This window comes from Ictalurus punctatus, chromosome 5 (genome assembly GCF_001660625.3).
Source record: "Ictalurus punctatus breed USDA103 chromosome 5, Coco_2.0, whole genome shotgun sequence".
Taxonomy (NCBI): Eukaryota; Metazoa; Chordata; class Actinopteri; order Siluriformes; family Ictaluridae; genus Ictalurus; species Ictalurus punctatus.
In genome coordinates, this window is record NC_030420.2 from 22,335,321 (window position 1) to 22,350,186 (window position 14,866).

At 36.3% G+C, this 14,866-nt stretch overlaps 1 protein-coding gene and 1 long non-coding RNA gene across 5 annotated transcripts in view; one reads left to right on the top strand and one right to left on the bottom strand.

Annotated features, from left to right (window-relative positions):
• slc16a4 (solute carrier family 16 member 4) overlaps nucleotides 1–9,505 on the top strand; it is a 24,887-nt gene extending 15,382 nt beyond the window's left edge. For 3 of the 4 annotated variants that reach the window (XM_017468045.3, XM_017468044.3, XM_047155669.2), the window contains 3 exons: nucleotides 3,803–4,014; nucleotides 7,154–7,247; nucleotides 8,943–9,505. In XM_017468045.3, the coding sequence (XP_017323534.1) occupies nucleotides 3,803–4,014; nucleotides 7,154–7,247; nucleotides 8,943–9,148 (512 nt within the window). In that variant the 3' untranslated portion in view covers nucleotides 9,149–9,505. Of the gene's footprint in view, nucleotides 1–3,802; nucleotides 4,015–7,153; nucleotides 7,248–8,510; nucleotides 8,638–8,942 lie in introns of those variants that run through there. The other variant, XM_053680327.1, reaches the window with a different exon arrangement.
• LOC108264950 (uncharacterized) lies at nucleotides 7,624–13,846 on the bottom strand. Its single transcript, XR_006982556.2, has 2 exons — nucleotides 12,644–13,846; nucleotides 7,624–9,358 (listed from the first exon to the last, which is right to left on the bottom strand). It is a non-coding gene; the product is annotated as an uncharacterized LOC108264950 (long non-coding RNA).
• Between the last annotated feature and the right edge of the window lie 1,020 nt (nucleotides 13,847–14,866).

A 14,866-nucleotide genomic window follows, 5' to 3' on the forward strand; every position in this document is an offset into this window, starting at 1 on the left:
GGTTCTCGACATCTCTGTAATTTAACAATCATGTTACCGATATATAATTTGGAACAGTAGGAATTATATTTTCCAGTCAGTCAGTAGGGAGGCTTAATAGATTCTCATATTTTAAGGCTGTCATAGTGAAAGTTACAAGATTTTCTAATGCAAATAATGAGTCAAGTGGACAAATAAGGTACATGTTGCCGATCCCACGTTGTACAGTCTGCACTATAATTACTTTTGTACAGGAAATCGCAGAGCAGGAATATTTGAGACCTGATGTTTTCTAGTCCTAAGAGAGAGAAGGAAAAAAGCTAACTTTCAATGACATCTATAGCAACCTCTGCATATGACAAACAATGGACAAACTGTGACCGCTACAGTTGAAAGTCATAAGAGGGGCTAAGTTTGATCTTTGTGTTTTATTTTGTTTTGTGTTTGTCATGCATGTTATTATGTTTTACACTGAGCCATATTTGAATGAATAGTTTAAAAGTAGATGCAAAAAGCCTCCGTCAGTGTCTGCACATTAATTATTTGTAGGCTACTGCGAATGTGGCGAGTTATGTAATGAATCTTACATAAAAGATGAACTTTATCCCAGTGGCCAGAGCTGTTGGGTTCAGAAGTATACCAATGGGGAGACTACATCAGAGAAAAAGACCTCCTCTCAAAATGTCCAGTATATGGTGTTTTGTGTGTGTGTGTGTGTGTGTGTGTGTGTGTGTGTGTGTGTGTGTGTGTGTAGGTGTGTGTGGATGCATTAAAATAATTATAGTAGAACACGTTCATATTTAAAATGAAGGAAAATCCAACATAAAGTAATGTGCCTTGACATTGATTCTGCACCCAGGAGTGACAAATAAAAGGAAAAAGTAACCTAAAGTGCATTAGTAATGCATTGGCTCACTGCAAGCCATAGGTTCTACAAGTCTCTGGAATTATATTGGATTAAGGAGCGCAATTCTTCCAAAATATATTCTCTCAATTGTTGTTTTGATGATGGCGGTGGAGAATGCCGTCTAATATATCGCTCAATTTCTCCTATAAGTGTTCAGTTGGGATGAGATATTCATTCAGTCAGCTGTCATTGTCACAGCTGTGCATGGGATTCCCATCAGGATAGTAATGTTTCATCATAGGATAAAGTAATCAGTCAGAATAACTTTGTATTGATTTGCAGTGACACTTTCCTCTAAGGGAACAGGTGGACCCAAACCGTAGCAACAAAATAAATTCCCCCCACCACATTACAGCATGGCGGATCCATTGGTTTTTACTATATTTTGTAACCCAAACATATGCCGCAGCATGTAAGCCTGTCAGCTTTAGTGCCTAGGACACAGCTGCCAGTTTTTTCCCTTTCTGAAAACTGGCAGAAAATGCATGGTCATAAATAATGCAAAATGCAAGGTTTAAACAAACGCCCACAAAAGGGGATCAAATATTTTCCTGATTATGCAAGTATCCAAAGCATCTAATCAGTTGCTTTAATAATTAAAAGTAAGTAGTAGTTGTATGTCAGTCTCGTTTTGATTACACGTTCATGGAAAAGTGGCTCAACCTTGATTCAGAGCTTTTTATTTATTTATTTATTTTTCAAGTTGGACAGCCTGAGCAACTGAGTGCGACTCAGGACACTAAAAGCGTCTCCTCATCATGGGCCATTCTGTGTCACCGAGCCAGGGAAGTCGCTAAGCAACGGCAAGGCTTCCCAATTCCACAACCGCCTCTAAAGTGGCTGACATTGTACTGGGGAGCACTGGGGCATAATAGCAGGAGAAGAGAGCGGCCAAAAACGCTTGTGCTCTTAATGAGAGGACTGGGAAATTGGACATGCATTTGGTCCATCGTCCCCCACCATGAGCTCACTGTCTCTTTTTTTTATGCAGTAGGGACCCTGCATTCCTACATTTTCAGTGGTTGTTTAGGTGACTCGATAAAAGCACAAACACCTGTGCTGTTGAATTGATTGCTGAATTGAGCCTCCTGTATGCTATACTTTTAATTGTGAGATAGCAGAATGGTAAAGGGATTTAAAAGCTCCATTTTGGTTCCTTGCTATTGAAGTGTAATTGTGTAGTACATGATAAAGACAGCTGTGAGTTTCACTGGACCTGCTGTGCCTTAAACACACAAGCAAATCCCCAAAAGTCTCTGTGCTCAAGTAGGGGCACGCCAGGATAAAGCCTTTGGTGGTGTGGTGAGGACAGACAAACATTGTCCAGCTGTTTCGCTACATGCCTGACCACTACGAAGAACATCACTGTGTGTGCTTCAATACTGCCACTGCATTAAGAGTGGCCTACATTTTATGGTTGACCTTATTGACTTGCTTGTCTATTCAATACAGTGTTCTGTGCACATTTGGCAAGTTTCCCACATTCTCCTGGCCTCCTATTAATTACTTGGGTCATAGTATGCTGGAATGGTTCTGAAGTTAAAACCATTGCATACATTTCTAAAATAATGCATTTTTAATGCATTATTCTTCTTTCAAACTGCAAATAGTCCATGATATAGTACACAGCTGTGTATCTAGTGTGCAGTCATGGCTGTGATCAGTACCACTGATCCATAAATAGTTTGCTTGAAAGAAAAATGTAAGATAACACATCACAACATACACATCCAGTAAATTTTATGATGGAATGATATTTTAAATGATTTAAATGCATTCTGAAATTTTTCATTTAACTTCTATGGCTCAATGTATGCAGCTGACATACGCAAAATAATAAATCCATCATTGTATCCTTTTATATATATATATATATATATAATGATGAATCAGATCATTCTAACTTGTACTCACAGCTGAGTGCTGTGAGGAAAAGACCAAAGACTTCAAGGAAAGAGCAAAGTTGCTTTTATATTATATATTTTATATATATATATATATATATATATATATATATATATATATATATATATATATATATATAAGTAAATTTGTTTAAAGCCTGTGTTGCACTGTAATTTCAGCAGTCTTTTAAGATGATTACTTTTTCACATTGCACGAGATGATGAATAAAATCTCGGCCGAATTTTATAACAGACGTTATAACAGACGCGATAACAGTGAAGATCCTCCTGCGATTAAAGAAAATTACTATGTTCTACTCGTGTCATCACTGCAATATGAGCTCATGCAGAAACTGAACAGAAAAATAGAAACATTCTTCAAAGTGAGATTGAGATAATAGGGATAATGTTTCTGCGCATTAGCAAATTTAGATGACATTTTGCCTACCGTATTTGTAGCTGTACCATGAGTTTGTAATCCTATACTCTCTTCCTATTGGTAGATTTTAGACAAGCATTGTAGCAGTGTGACTCTGGGATATTAATTTAAAAAATCCTGACACTGCCAGAACTAGGTTCTAAATGTCCCTATTTATACGTTTTAATCTCAGCTAACGAACATAGGACAATTTTACATGATTTTTGATTGTGATAAAAATCAGCTGAAAATCATACAGCATAAAGCTGGTTTAAAGCCTTGCCGTGACAGACAACTGTTTACTTCTAGAGTATAATAGGCTGGAGAGTAATGGAGCCAGTCATCCATGGTTGAACCCATGTGTATGTCAGGCCTCTTATACATACCTTCATACGCTCATTCACCACAGCAGAGAAGTCACTGCTCACTGAGCCCTGTCGATTGATGCTTTTAGCAACATTACTGACTCAATAATGTTCATGTAGGGGACATCAGTGACCCTGTTCTCGAACTCGTCACACCAGTGATTTTTATTCATGCATTGTGCAGATAAAGCGTGGGAGTGTGTGATGGTTGGGTTCTTGTCTTACACAGGTATAACAGAAACTGTGGCTCAGCTAGCCTCTGGCTGGGTGACAGACAGGAACCTGGTGCATAAGTACCATTATCACAAGGCCTATCTGATCCTGTGCGGGATCGTCAACCTGCTCTCTCCCCTCGCCACCTCCTTCATTCAGCTCATGATCTACGCTGTATTCTTTGCCATCTTCTGTGGAGGATACATGGCTCTGCTCCTTCCAGTCCTGGTGAGTAATGAAGTAACACTCAGAAACAATACACTTTATGTCATCAGAATTTAGCATCAAACAAAACCTACAGAAGATCAGGTTTCTATGTTGTAGAATACTACTGTATTATATTATTTAATAGTTTAATTATAGATTCATGACTAAAATTTTATTTTTTTTGTACTGAGTATGAATACATTTGTTTAGTATACGCTACCGATATCAGTCTGTAATTACATAGTGGCCGTGAAAAACACACATGCTTATTCAAGCACTTAGGCAGCTAGGGTCATTCTTTATCATTTAACTATTTGGTTTTAAATGAAGTGCATTTGCTAGATACATTTAGTTATCTTGGATTGAGTAGGGTTGCAGTGGAGAAGAGCAGGTTTTGTTTCACTTTGGAAAAGTGCTTTTGTGCATGTGTAAGTTTTTTGGGGGGTTTTCTTCCATTGCATTGGAATCCTTCATTTTCAATCACTAGTAGTGGCTGATGGTAAAGATACATACTGGATGAGAGCTGTTAATTTAATGTTGTCTGTAGACATTTTTTATTGCCTAGATAGATACTGATACTAGTACTGGTATTGATACATCCCTATATTTAATTATGAAAGGTACTATACACATATGATCCGAGATAAAGTAACAGCTGAAATAAGACGTGGTTGAATAATAACAATTTTAAAAAAAAATTAAAAATAAATAGGGAAAAATAAAGAAATAAGAACAGATTGTAAACCTGCGGCTGCTGCTGTTTTTAAGCTCTCCTAATTGGTAATTTACCTTTAGGCCTAAATGTTGTGAGTTTAAGCCTCTTAATAGTTCCTAAAGTTGATTCCATAAAATGGCTATAAAAGAAAAGCCCTCTCACCTACTGAGTTTTTATTTGTCTTATACGTCTTAGAACAGAGAGCAAGCCACAGCTAAGAGAGTATGGTGTGTGTGGGTGTGTGGTAGACAGTAATCAGCAAGTAGGCCAGACAAATAATGTGGTGGCTTGTGTAGCTTCGCAGGTCAGTGAACAAGCTATAGTCAATCAATTTAACAGCAAGTCCAATAAAGTCTGATAGAGTCTGTGTTATTTCCTAGAAGTCTGCTTACTGGAGACATACAACAGTGTAGGAGATCATATTCACAAGCTTCTTCAGAATGACTCAGCAATGAGTTTCACCACAGATATTTGGCCTTCAGGTGTGAGCCCAATGAGCATGCTCAGTCTCACTGCTCAATGGATCGATCGTGATTTTAAACTTTTAAAAAATGACGTTAGATAGACGGAAAATTGACAAATCAATAGTGCACTTTGTTGTACGTGACAATACAAGGAATAAGGCTAAAGCCATGATGGAAAGTGATGTGTTTTCTGTTTATAACTGAGACCAGTTACTCTGAAACATGGAAAACATGTAGATCGAGTGAATAAAGTTATTATTTGCTTTTCTTTTCAAAATTACTTATCAGTCATTTGAAACAAGGTATTAAAAAACAGAACCACCAAACTATCGGTATCAACGGATGTCATTCTTAAAAAATCTGATATCGGAATCGGCGCAGAAATTTTTTTACATTTTGCATCACTAATAATAAATGACAGATGAAGAAAGTGAAGTATTAGAAAGAAACAAAAAGAATTGAACAAAGGAAAGTGTTAATAAAATTATAGAGGATCTTCAATGATAGGTTTAAAAAGCTAACATTAAAACATACAGTATATTCAAAGTTGTTATATGGGCATTGCAATGGAATACCTGTTGCAGTGGTGAATCCCAGTTTTTGAACTTTGTGAACATTGCCTCATGACACTGGTAGGACATTTTGTTATCGTATTGGCCACTCTCTAAACAGACTGAAGAGACTTAGAACATTCTGAACTATAGACATGTTCATGTTGATTTCTCCTACGAGTGTTAATGAATAGACAAGATTGTTTACATAATCAATAAGTAATAGCAGACTTGTGATTTAGGTAAGCTGTTAATAATTAGTACATTTTATCATTCCTCCTAGAGAACTATTTACAAACTGTGGATAATTGTAAAGAAATGGCTTTTTAAATGCACATTTCGGGACCTTACTCCTGTGGCCACTTTTCCGTCATGCCTTTGAACTTCACCCTTATTTGTAATAATGTGGAAAAAATTATTACAGTAGCTCGACTCAAATAAAACATTGTTAACAAAACTGTACACACTTTTGTTAACAATGTTTTATTTGAGTCGAGCTACTGTTGTGTGGGATGAGCTGAGGAGTGGACGGTTTGTGTATAGTTGCCTTGCGGAATCTCCGATGGGGTCGGTGCACATTAAAGGCCGACACGCCGCATTCACTGCTATTTTTAGTTCCGCTTGCTGGTACCAAGAGGCAGACTGGCTGTGGGAAGAGTGGGATGTTTTGTGTTTATTTTCTTTACTTTCTTATTCATAATTATGTCTTTTTTTTTTTCTTTCTTTTACTTGATGTATTTGTTTCTATCATTATTTCAATTATTCAGCTGGCCTTGGCTTTAATGTTGTACTTTGAAGTTTGTAGTGTTTTGTTTTCCCCGTGTGTCTAAAATGGACTAATCCATCTGTATTGCCGCCTATGTCGAATTATTTGTTTGGCTCTGTTCAGTCCTGTCCTCCGTTATTTCAGTTTAGTTCTGTTCAGTTGTAATGAATTGATAATGATGTGGCCCACGTTACAAGTTCTCATCTTTTATAGGTTCAAATATTGATTTTGATTTTAATTTAATTTGATTTATTTGTAAATACATCTTTTGATTCATCAAACTTTTTGGGGGAAACTGTCACTTGTGCCTTGACTGCCCTGGTCCCTCACAAACAGCTTACACAAATCATAAGTCCGCTATTACCTATTTATTTTGTAAACAATCTTGACTATGAGTTAACAGTAGTGGTTTCACATTAATTATGAAACTGTATATAGTTTATTAGTAGTTCTCCAGGAGGCATGAAAGAAATAGTAGCTCCTGATTAGCTAATAGTGAACTACCGCATTCATCTGTGTGCTATTACTTACTAACTCAATCTAAGTTTCTAGTTAGATAATAGTAGTTACTAGAAAGTTAATATTGCATTCTTCATTTCTTCCCATGTAGTTAATCATTAATGACAGATCTGTATTCTAAAGCGTTACCGTTCATCTTTTACAGGTTGACTTGGTAGGTTCTGAAAAGGTGAACAACTCTATGGGTTTTTCCATGTTCTTTGTGGGACTTGGCTGTCTAACAGGTCCTCCACTGGCAGGTAAGTTTTTCTTCCCCCCATAATAAGTAAATGATTAATTAACACTACACATGCTGTCAGAGAAGGAGGAGTGATTCAAAACAGCCAGGGTTAAAATGCTTTGCATGGTTTATTAGACTTGGGAGATACAACTTTGGTACCTGAACTGTGTAAGTGTGTCATCTTTCTTAAAGGGGGAACAAATATATCTCCTTTTGACATTGCCAGGCAGATCATGTCACTTCTCTTTATTTAGCAGCATGTTAACTTGCTCAGTTGCATGTAGTTGTTCCCCCCCCACAGACCTTTGGCCTTCATCATGTGATTTTTAACAATGTAAAAAGCTAAAATCTTTTTTTTTTTTTTTTTAAATTACCTAGGAACCTCACTTTGAGAACCACAGTTCTATTTAATTCAGGGTTCGTGAATATAAAGTAAGTTGAGAAAATTGTTTGGTTGTACTGCCACGATGTCCACTTAAAACATGCCTGGGATATGCCTTGATGGTCATAGATAAAATTCTTAGAAATTGTACACACTCACCCTTAAACGGCCCCCTGTTTAGGAGGGGCTTGTGCAGGCCCTATTTGCAGTGGGGGGTATGTTTACTGTTTCTAAGTGGGGGAAGTGTAGGATCTCAATGGGAGAAGGCAGTGTATGTAAGAGAGAAAGGCAGCGTTTACCAGCTGGTTATAAGGCAGTGTACCATTCCTGAGAGAGAGAGAGGTTGTTTTAAATACAGTCATAGCTGGCTGTCTGCATTTCTTTCAAAAAACTGTGTGTAAAAATAATTCTAAAAAAAAAGTCACACATCCTGCACCTGCCCAATGTAAAAAAAAATTATATTAGCTAGCTACCTGCTACTATTTAAATATTAGCTAGCTGTCAAGAGGTTTCTGTGCAACTGCCATCTAAAAAGAAACTGAATAAAATGTCATATCAAGTGTTTGCTTGGTTTAGATAAATTAAAATCAGTTCAATTCAACACAAACAGAAATCAAACCAAATCCCTTATTTTCTATTCCCCCAAATTACAACAACAATAACAAATCCATAAATAAAAATTGGAAAAGTAATACCTTTCTTGTATTGCAAGGATAATACAAATGTGAATTAATTACCTTCATTTCACACTGCTCGGGTCTGATGAGCTAAATGTTTTCCTTACAGTAAGATTGTATAGATAACACCATTATCCATTGCATGGAGAACATCATAGTGTTTTAATGAAGTACAGACTAGTGGCTTTCTAATTTATTTTTTTATTTTTTTTAAATCCCTCAGTGAGATTGGCTGTCTTTTAGGGCGGTATGCAGCCTTACATGCTGGGCCTCTCAATCCTGTATCCTGTAGGCAGTGTACTCCTTGACCTTCGCCCTACAGTCACACAAACCCAAACCATGTACACCTGAGCCTCAGTTAGGGAGTGCTGACTCAGTTTGGGCAGTACATCATATAGAATTACAATCACCATAACAGAAAGACATTCTTAGATGCAAGCATTTTTCTTTTTCAAATTTGTTTTAATTTTATTTTATGTGAATAAATGTAGTGTTATTCTTTGTAATGAAATATCTTTTTTATGGTGTGAGGAAAATCTTGCAGTTTTTACTGAGCAGTAAATTGAACCTTGCTAAATATAGTCTTGCTCAAAGATGTCCTCCATGAACTGTATCAACAGCAGCACATGTTTGACTCCTCACTCGTATCCCCCAGGTTTTCTGTATGACTACACCCGAACCTACGACTGCTCCTTTTACTTGGCTGGTGTGTGTTACCTGCTCTCATCAGTCTCTCTCTTCCTGGAGCCACTCGCACAGCACTGGCAGGCCAGAAAAAAGCAGCAGGAGCTGCTCAATAAAGAGCTGGGGTGGAGCAGCGGCTGCTTCTGTCCAGCACCTCAGAGAAATGGGCTGGTATAGCTACACCGCATGGCTATGCCACTGACCTTTTTTTTGTTTAGTCCTCCTAAAGTGGACCTGAATCTGTTAGTAGAGCACAATGTCACCAGCCTTTTGAGGGAAGAAGGTTTTTGTGAATGGCACAGAGTATGACCAACTTAGTCACAAAGTTTGAAGACACCATCATGGAACATTTTAGTTGATGTGATCTTGGATCACATGATGTGGTCTCTAAATTCCAGCAAAAAAAACAAACAAAAACAAAAAAAAAAACCTTCATATTAGATTACATACTTTTTACCATACTACAAAACTGAAAATTTAAGAAAATATGTAACTTTTCTATTAATGTCCATAGCTATATATGTGTGTGTGTATTTTATATATATATATATATATATATATATATATATATATATATATATAAATAAAATATACACACACACATTACTTCCATTAGTATTGGCACCCTTGGTATATAAGAGCAAAGAAGGCTGTGAAAAATTTATTGTTTTACATTTTGTTAAAAAAAATTCACAAAAATACTCTGCTTTCATGGATATCAAACAATTACAATCACAACACAGGTTTATCAAAAAAAAATTTTTTTTAAATATATTTGTGCCATAAATATTGAATTTATATGAGGAATTCATGTGAGGAAAAATATATTTAATGTATATTCCCATTGATATTTTACTTTTATTTTAGTACATCTGGGTGACTAGGAGGAGGAAATTGTTCAACCATGACTTCCTGTTTCAAGGGGTATAAATATGAGGTAAAACATGGGCCAAATTCCCTTAGTCATTCATAACAATGGGAAACACCAAAGAATATAGCTATATGTGATGTGTGGCAAAAGGTTGTTGAGCTTCACAAAATGGGAAGTGGCAATAAGAAAATAGCATAAGCACTGAAAATGCCCATTTATACCATCAGGGCAATAATTAAGAACTTCCAGTCAACTGGAAATGTTATGAATCAACCTGGAACTGGACACATGTCTATATTGTGTCAACGCACAGTGAAGAGGATGGTTAGAGTGGCCAAAAAATCTCCAAAGATCACAGCTGGAGAATTGCAAAAGTTACTCTTGTCTTGGGATCAGATAGTCTCCAAATCTACAATCTGAAGTCACTGATGTCACCACAAGTTGTTTGGAAGAAGGAAAAAAGCCTCAGCTTTTTGGCAATAAACACCAAAGGTGGTTTTGGTGCACACAGAGAGGTAGCTATATGGAAAAGTACCTCATGTCACGGTTAAATATGGTGGTGGCTCTTTAATGTTTTGGGGCTGTTTTTCTGCCAGAGGACCTGGACATTTTGTTAGGATACATGGCATCATGGACTATCAAATATCAACAGATATTAAATGAAAACCTGACTGCCTCTGCCAGAAAGCTTAAAATGGGCCATGTTTGGATCTTCCAGGACAATAATCCAAAAACATACATCAAAATCAACACAAAAATGGTTTACGGGTTTCAGTCCCCAGACTTGAAACCCATAGAAAACCTGTGGGGTGAGCTGAAGAGGAGAGTCCACCAGCATGGACCTCAAAAGGGTGCCAATAATTGTGGCACACACATTTTTTTTGTTGATAAACCTGTTTTGTGTTTGCAACTGTTTGATATCCATGAGAGCAAATAATTTTTGTGAATTTTATGAACAAAAGATCAAACAATAAAGACTATTTTTCCACAGGCTTCTGTGGTCATATTTACCAGTGGTGCCAACATTAGTAGAGGGCACTGTGTAATTTTATATATATATATATATATATATATATATATATATATATATATATATATATATAAATAAAGGCAGACAGTTGGTGTGTAGTTCCTTTCGCTTGCTATAATAGCATGTGTACTATTGATCAGAGCATATGACAATATTTATAAAAATTACCCTTAAAACGCTTAACTAATTGAATGTACCAAATGCTGATTATTCTCTATGCAATTTGCTTGCTGGTCCAAGGTCAAAGTTTTTCCTCGTAAGCAGCAAATCAGATTGGTTTATTTTGATGCTCAGTCATCAGCAAAGTTCCGATCTGCAATCTTCATATTCATATATGAGGCTTAAACACTACGTAAAATGGATTATAATTATTTTAAGGTATGTTGGAAGGTGTATTTGGGTGACTGTGTCTCTGGATCTTGGAAATAGTTTTTTTTTTTTTAGCTGGTGGTCCCAAATTACAATTGTGCCAGCAACCACTGACTAAGATTAAAAGAATTTCCAAAACAAAACGGCTTTAAACCGCTTTAAACCTGATAGGAGTAAAAATACTTCAAGGGCTCAGCCTAAAAGATTTAGGGCACTGTGCTTATAGCTACACTATTGTTAGACCTTTTGTTTTCAAAAACATTCATTTGTATTGAAATAACTGTAGTGTTCTGTAGTAGTTGCTTTTGATGTACCGCATAACTGTACTAACTATTGAGATATGAGCCAAAGATGCAAGAGAGACTGTTTATTATTTTTTGCATTTTACCCTCAAGCTTGTGTAGAATTGGACTTTTTTCATTTATTTTTAAAATCAAAACCTTTTCTTAGTAATTGTTTATTTAATGGTTGCTTCTTATATGCCATATAGTTTCTTTTGTGACAGAGTCCTCTAGTGGTGCAGACGTTGTACTACTACTGAAAGCTAGCATTAATTACTGTACAGTGCTAATTGTTGTGAGTATGCTGGAGTGCTACAAGTGTGGGTTTTTTTTTTTTTTTTTTTTTTTAATTTCACAAAGATCAAAAAGTGGCAAAAACTGAACTAAGTAAGTAGCATTTATAGGAGCACCAATTAAATACACTCCTGTTGAAAATCTGAGTTTGTTCTGACTGACTGTTTAGTAAAGTGTTTTGTATCATGTTTGAACATCTCAGTGCGATTGGGAAGCACTTCTTATTCAATCTCCCAAGACTTTTTCTCATGGGGCCATGGAAGTTAATATTTAATGGCAATAAAGGTATCTCTATGAGCCACAGATTGAAGTTTAAGAATAAAACAATTACAGAGTAGCATAAGAAATGTGTCAGCTCAGTGTAGTCTCACCACTCAGTGTGTGAACATGAAGTCTGTCTTTTATACATGGATGTGTGTTACTGTGTAAATTTTGGAAGTGTAAAAAAAAATAGGGTGGACTTCTTATGATTGTGAAGTTTTCCATAACTGAAATTAAAACAAATGGAAAATGTGTTTGAATTTCATATAAACTGTGTTCACAACATACACTATTCTGATGAGGTTTCTGATAGGGATTTCAAAAGGATGGCTTTCTTGACTGTAACAACACAAACCAATAGAAAAATACTGCTTTTATTGTGATTTCAGATACATGTATGCAGTTATAAATGGTATCAGCAAGATTCCAAACATTTTGTGCACCTTTAAACAAGATTCACAAATAATACTACATACAATCATAATATTTTTAGCAATTGCAAAAACAAATCTAGTAAGATTTCCACTAAATACACATCACATATAAACTAAAGTTCAACTACTCACCATTTGGAAGTAATAATTGTAGCTCATGATTCTTTATGGACTAAGAGATGAACTGGATCTGGACTGAAGTTCACAATCCAATACCACCACTGGTACTGTTACAAAAATAAGTGAATAAATACAAATAAACACTGACCGTCATATCAAAAATGAAGAGAGAAGATTATTACCCACAGTGCGCTTACGGAGACAAACTGCTCACCACTTCACTACTGCAGCTGTCACATTTCCCACATCAGCCTAGAAAGGATTCAGTTGAACAATAATGAAGTATTAATGTTAACAATAATAATCTTATAGTCTACAACTCCATAACTGTTTACTACAGTTGCAAATATTACAGTATCTGCCTTTAGCAGAATGTCCAGGCTTTCCCCAGACACAAACCCCATTTTACTCTTGCACCAAACTGATTGATACCCAAATTGTTTCCTTGTTTTCTACAGAGGTCTGATTTTAAAAACTTTCAAAATCTGCCCGAGTTATGCAGATGTCAAATCTAACATCTTATACTTCATATATACACATGCAAACAGATGAAAACAGGAAAACTGTTGCTGTCAGAGGCATTTTGCTGGCAGTGCTTGGCTCCATTTGTCCCCCTTACAACACAGGTTCCCAGTCTCGGTCATGGCGTCCTGCACATTCAAGTGTTTTCCCTGCTCTAACACACCCTCTTCAATTCACAAAGGGCTGTTAATCAGGTTGATTTAAGCAGTTGTTTTAGACCAGGAAAACACAGGACAACGGGTACTCCATGACCAGGGTTGAGAACAGGGAAGAGTCCCTAAAAAACACTACAAAACAATCCTGGCTGATCACCTTCGTCCCATGAGGAAACTTTTCTAACCTGATGGGAGTGGTCTCTTCCAGGATGACCCTTCCCCCCTCCAGGATGGCTCACTGAATAGTTTAATGACTATGAAAATGCAGTAAATCACATGCTATTGTCTTCACATTCACCAGATATAACCCAACTGAACACCTATGGAGGATTATGGACTGTGGTGTTCGTGTTCTGCACAACCATGACCAAAACACTAGTAGGGGTATATCTTTTGGAAGAATGATGTTCATCCCTCCAGTACAAATCCAGAGACCTGTAGAATGACAAGGAACACACTGAAGCTGCTCGGATCCCATTACGACAATTTATGTTGTTTTTCCTTTAATTTGTCACTCCTGTGTGTGTGTGTGTGTGTATGTAATATATATATATATATATATATATATATATATATATATATATATATATATATATATATATATATATATATATATATATTTTAACCTCATCAATGTTAATATACTGTCCAAAAATCCTATTATTTTATTACTATTATCCTATTACTGGTAGTATCATGACTAATAACATTGCGTACATAATACAGTATTTATATTAGTTTTATAACCTTCCAAGGTCAAAGAAATTTGAAGCCAACCAGCTGTTGTTCTGATTTGCACATAAATCTGCCAAGAAAAACAATACGCCTGGTCTAAATATTTACATAATAAACTGTGACCTGCGCATTACTCAGCACATTGTCAGTAGATCAGGTCAGTAGATTATTTTATTCAGCATGCTATGGCTTTGCTACATATTTCATTTTCGCTCAGTAAACAAGAATAGATCACTCTTTCCCAATTTCCCTGTTCTCACACACACACACACACACCATGGAGCGGTTGAACGTGTGCAGTGCAGTGGAATCCACAACCAGGTTTGGGAACCACTGGTAGGTGACATGATGGCAAATTAAAAGCCTATCGGAGCACAACTTCTGATTAGTCATTTCTAACATGTCTACGTTTAAAACCGAATCATAGGCCGAACCGTCATCGATCAGGCCCTAAATGTTCTTTTATTGCTCAGAGGACGAAGAAATTTCCACATGCTAAATCTCTTATAATCTGGTGCCTCAACAAGGCCTTTTTTTTTTTTAAAACAGCTCCAAAGAAATTGACCAGGCACTGAAGCACTCATGTTCAGTTATCTTAGGGATTTTTGTCATTACCACCTTCCAGTCAGTAAATTCCATATTAGAGATAATATTCACATGGACAGAGGAAAGATTTATGAGCTTGTGTATTCAAATATTTCAATTCAGTCTGATCCTAAAAGTTTCTTATATTATTGAGCTTCCCAGCAAGCAGTCAAACCTACCTTTAAAAACAAATTGTCCACAGTTAGTCACTATCCAGAGACAAATCTCTGAAAATTAA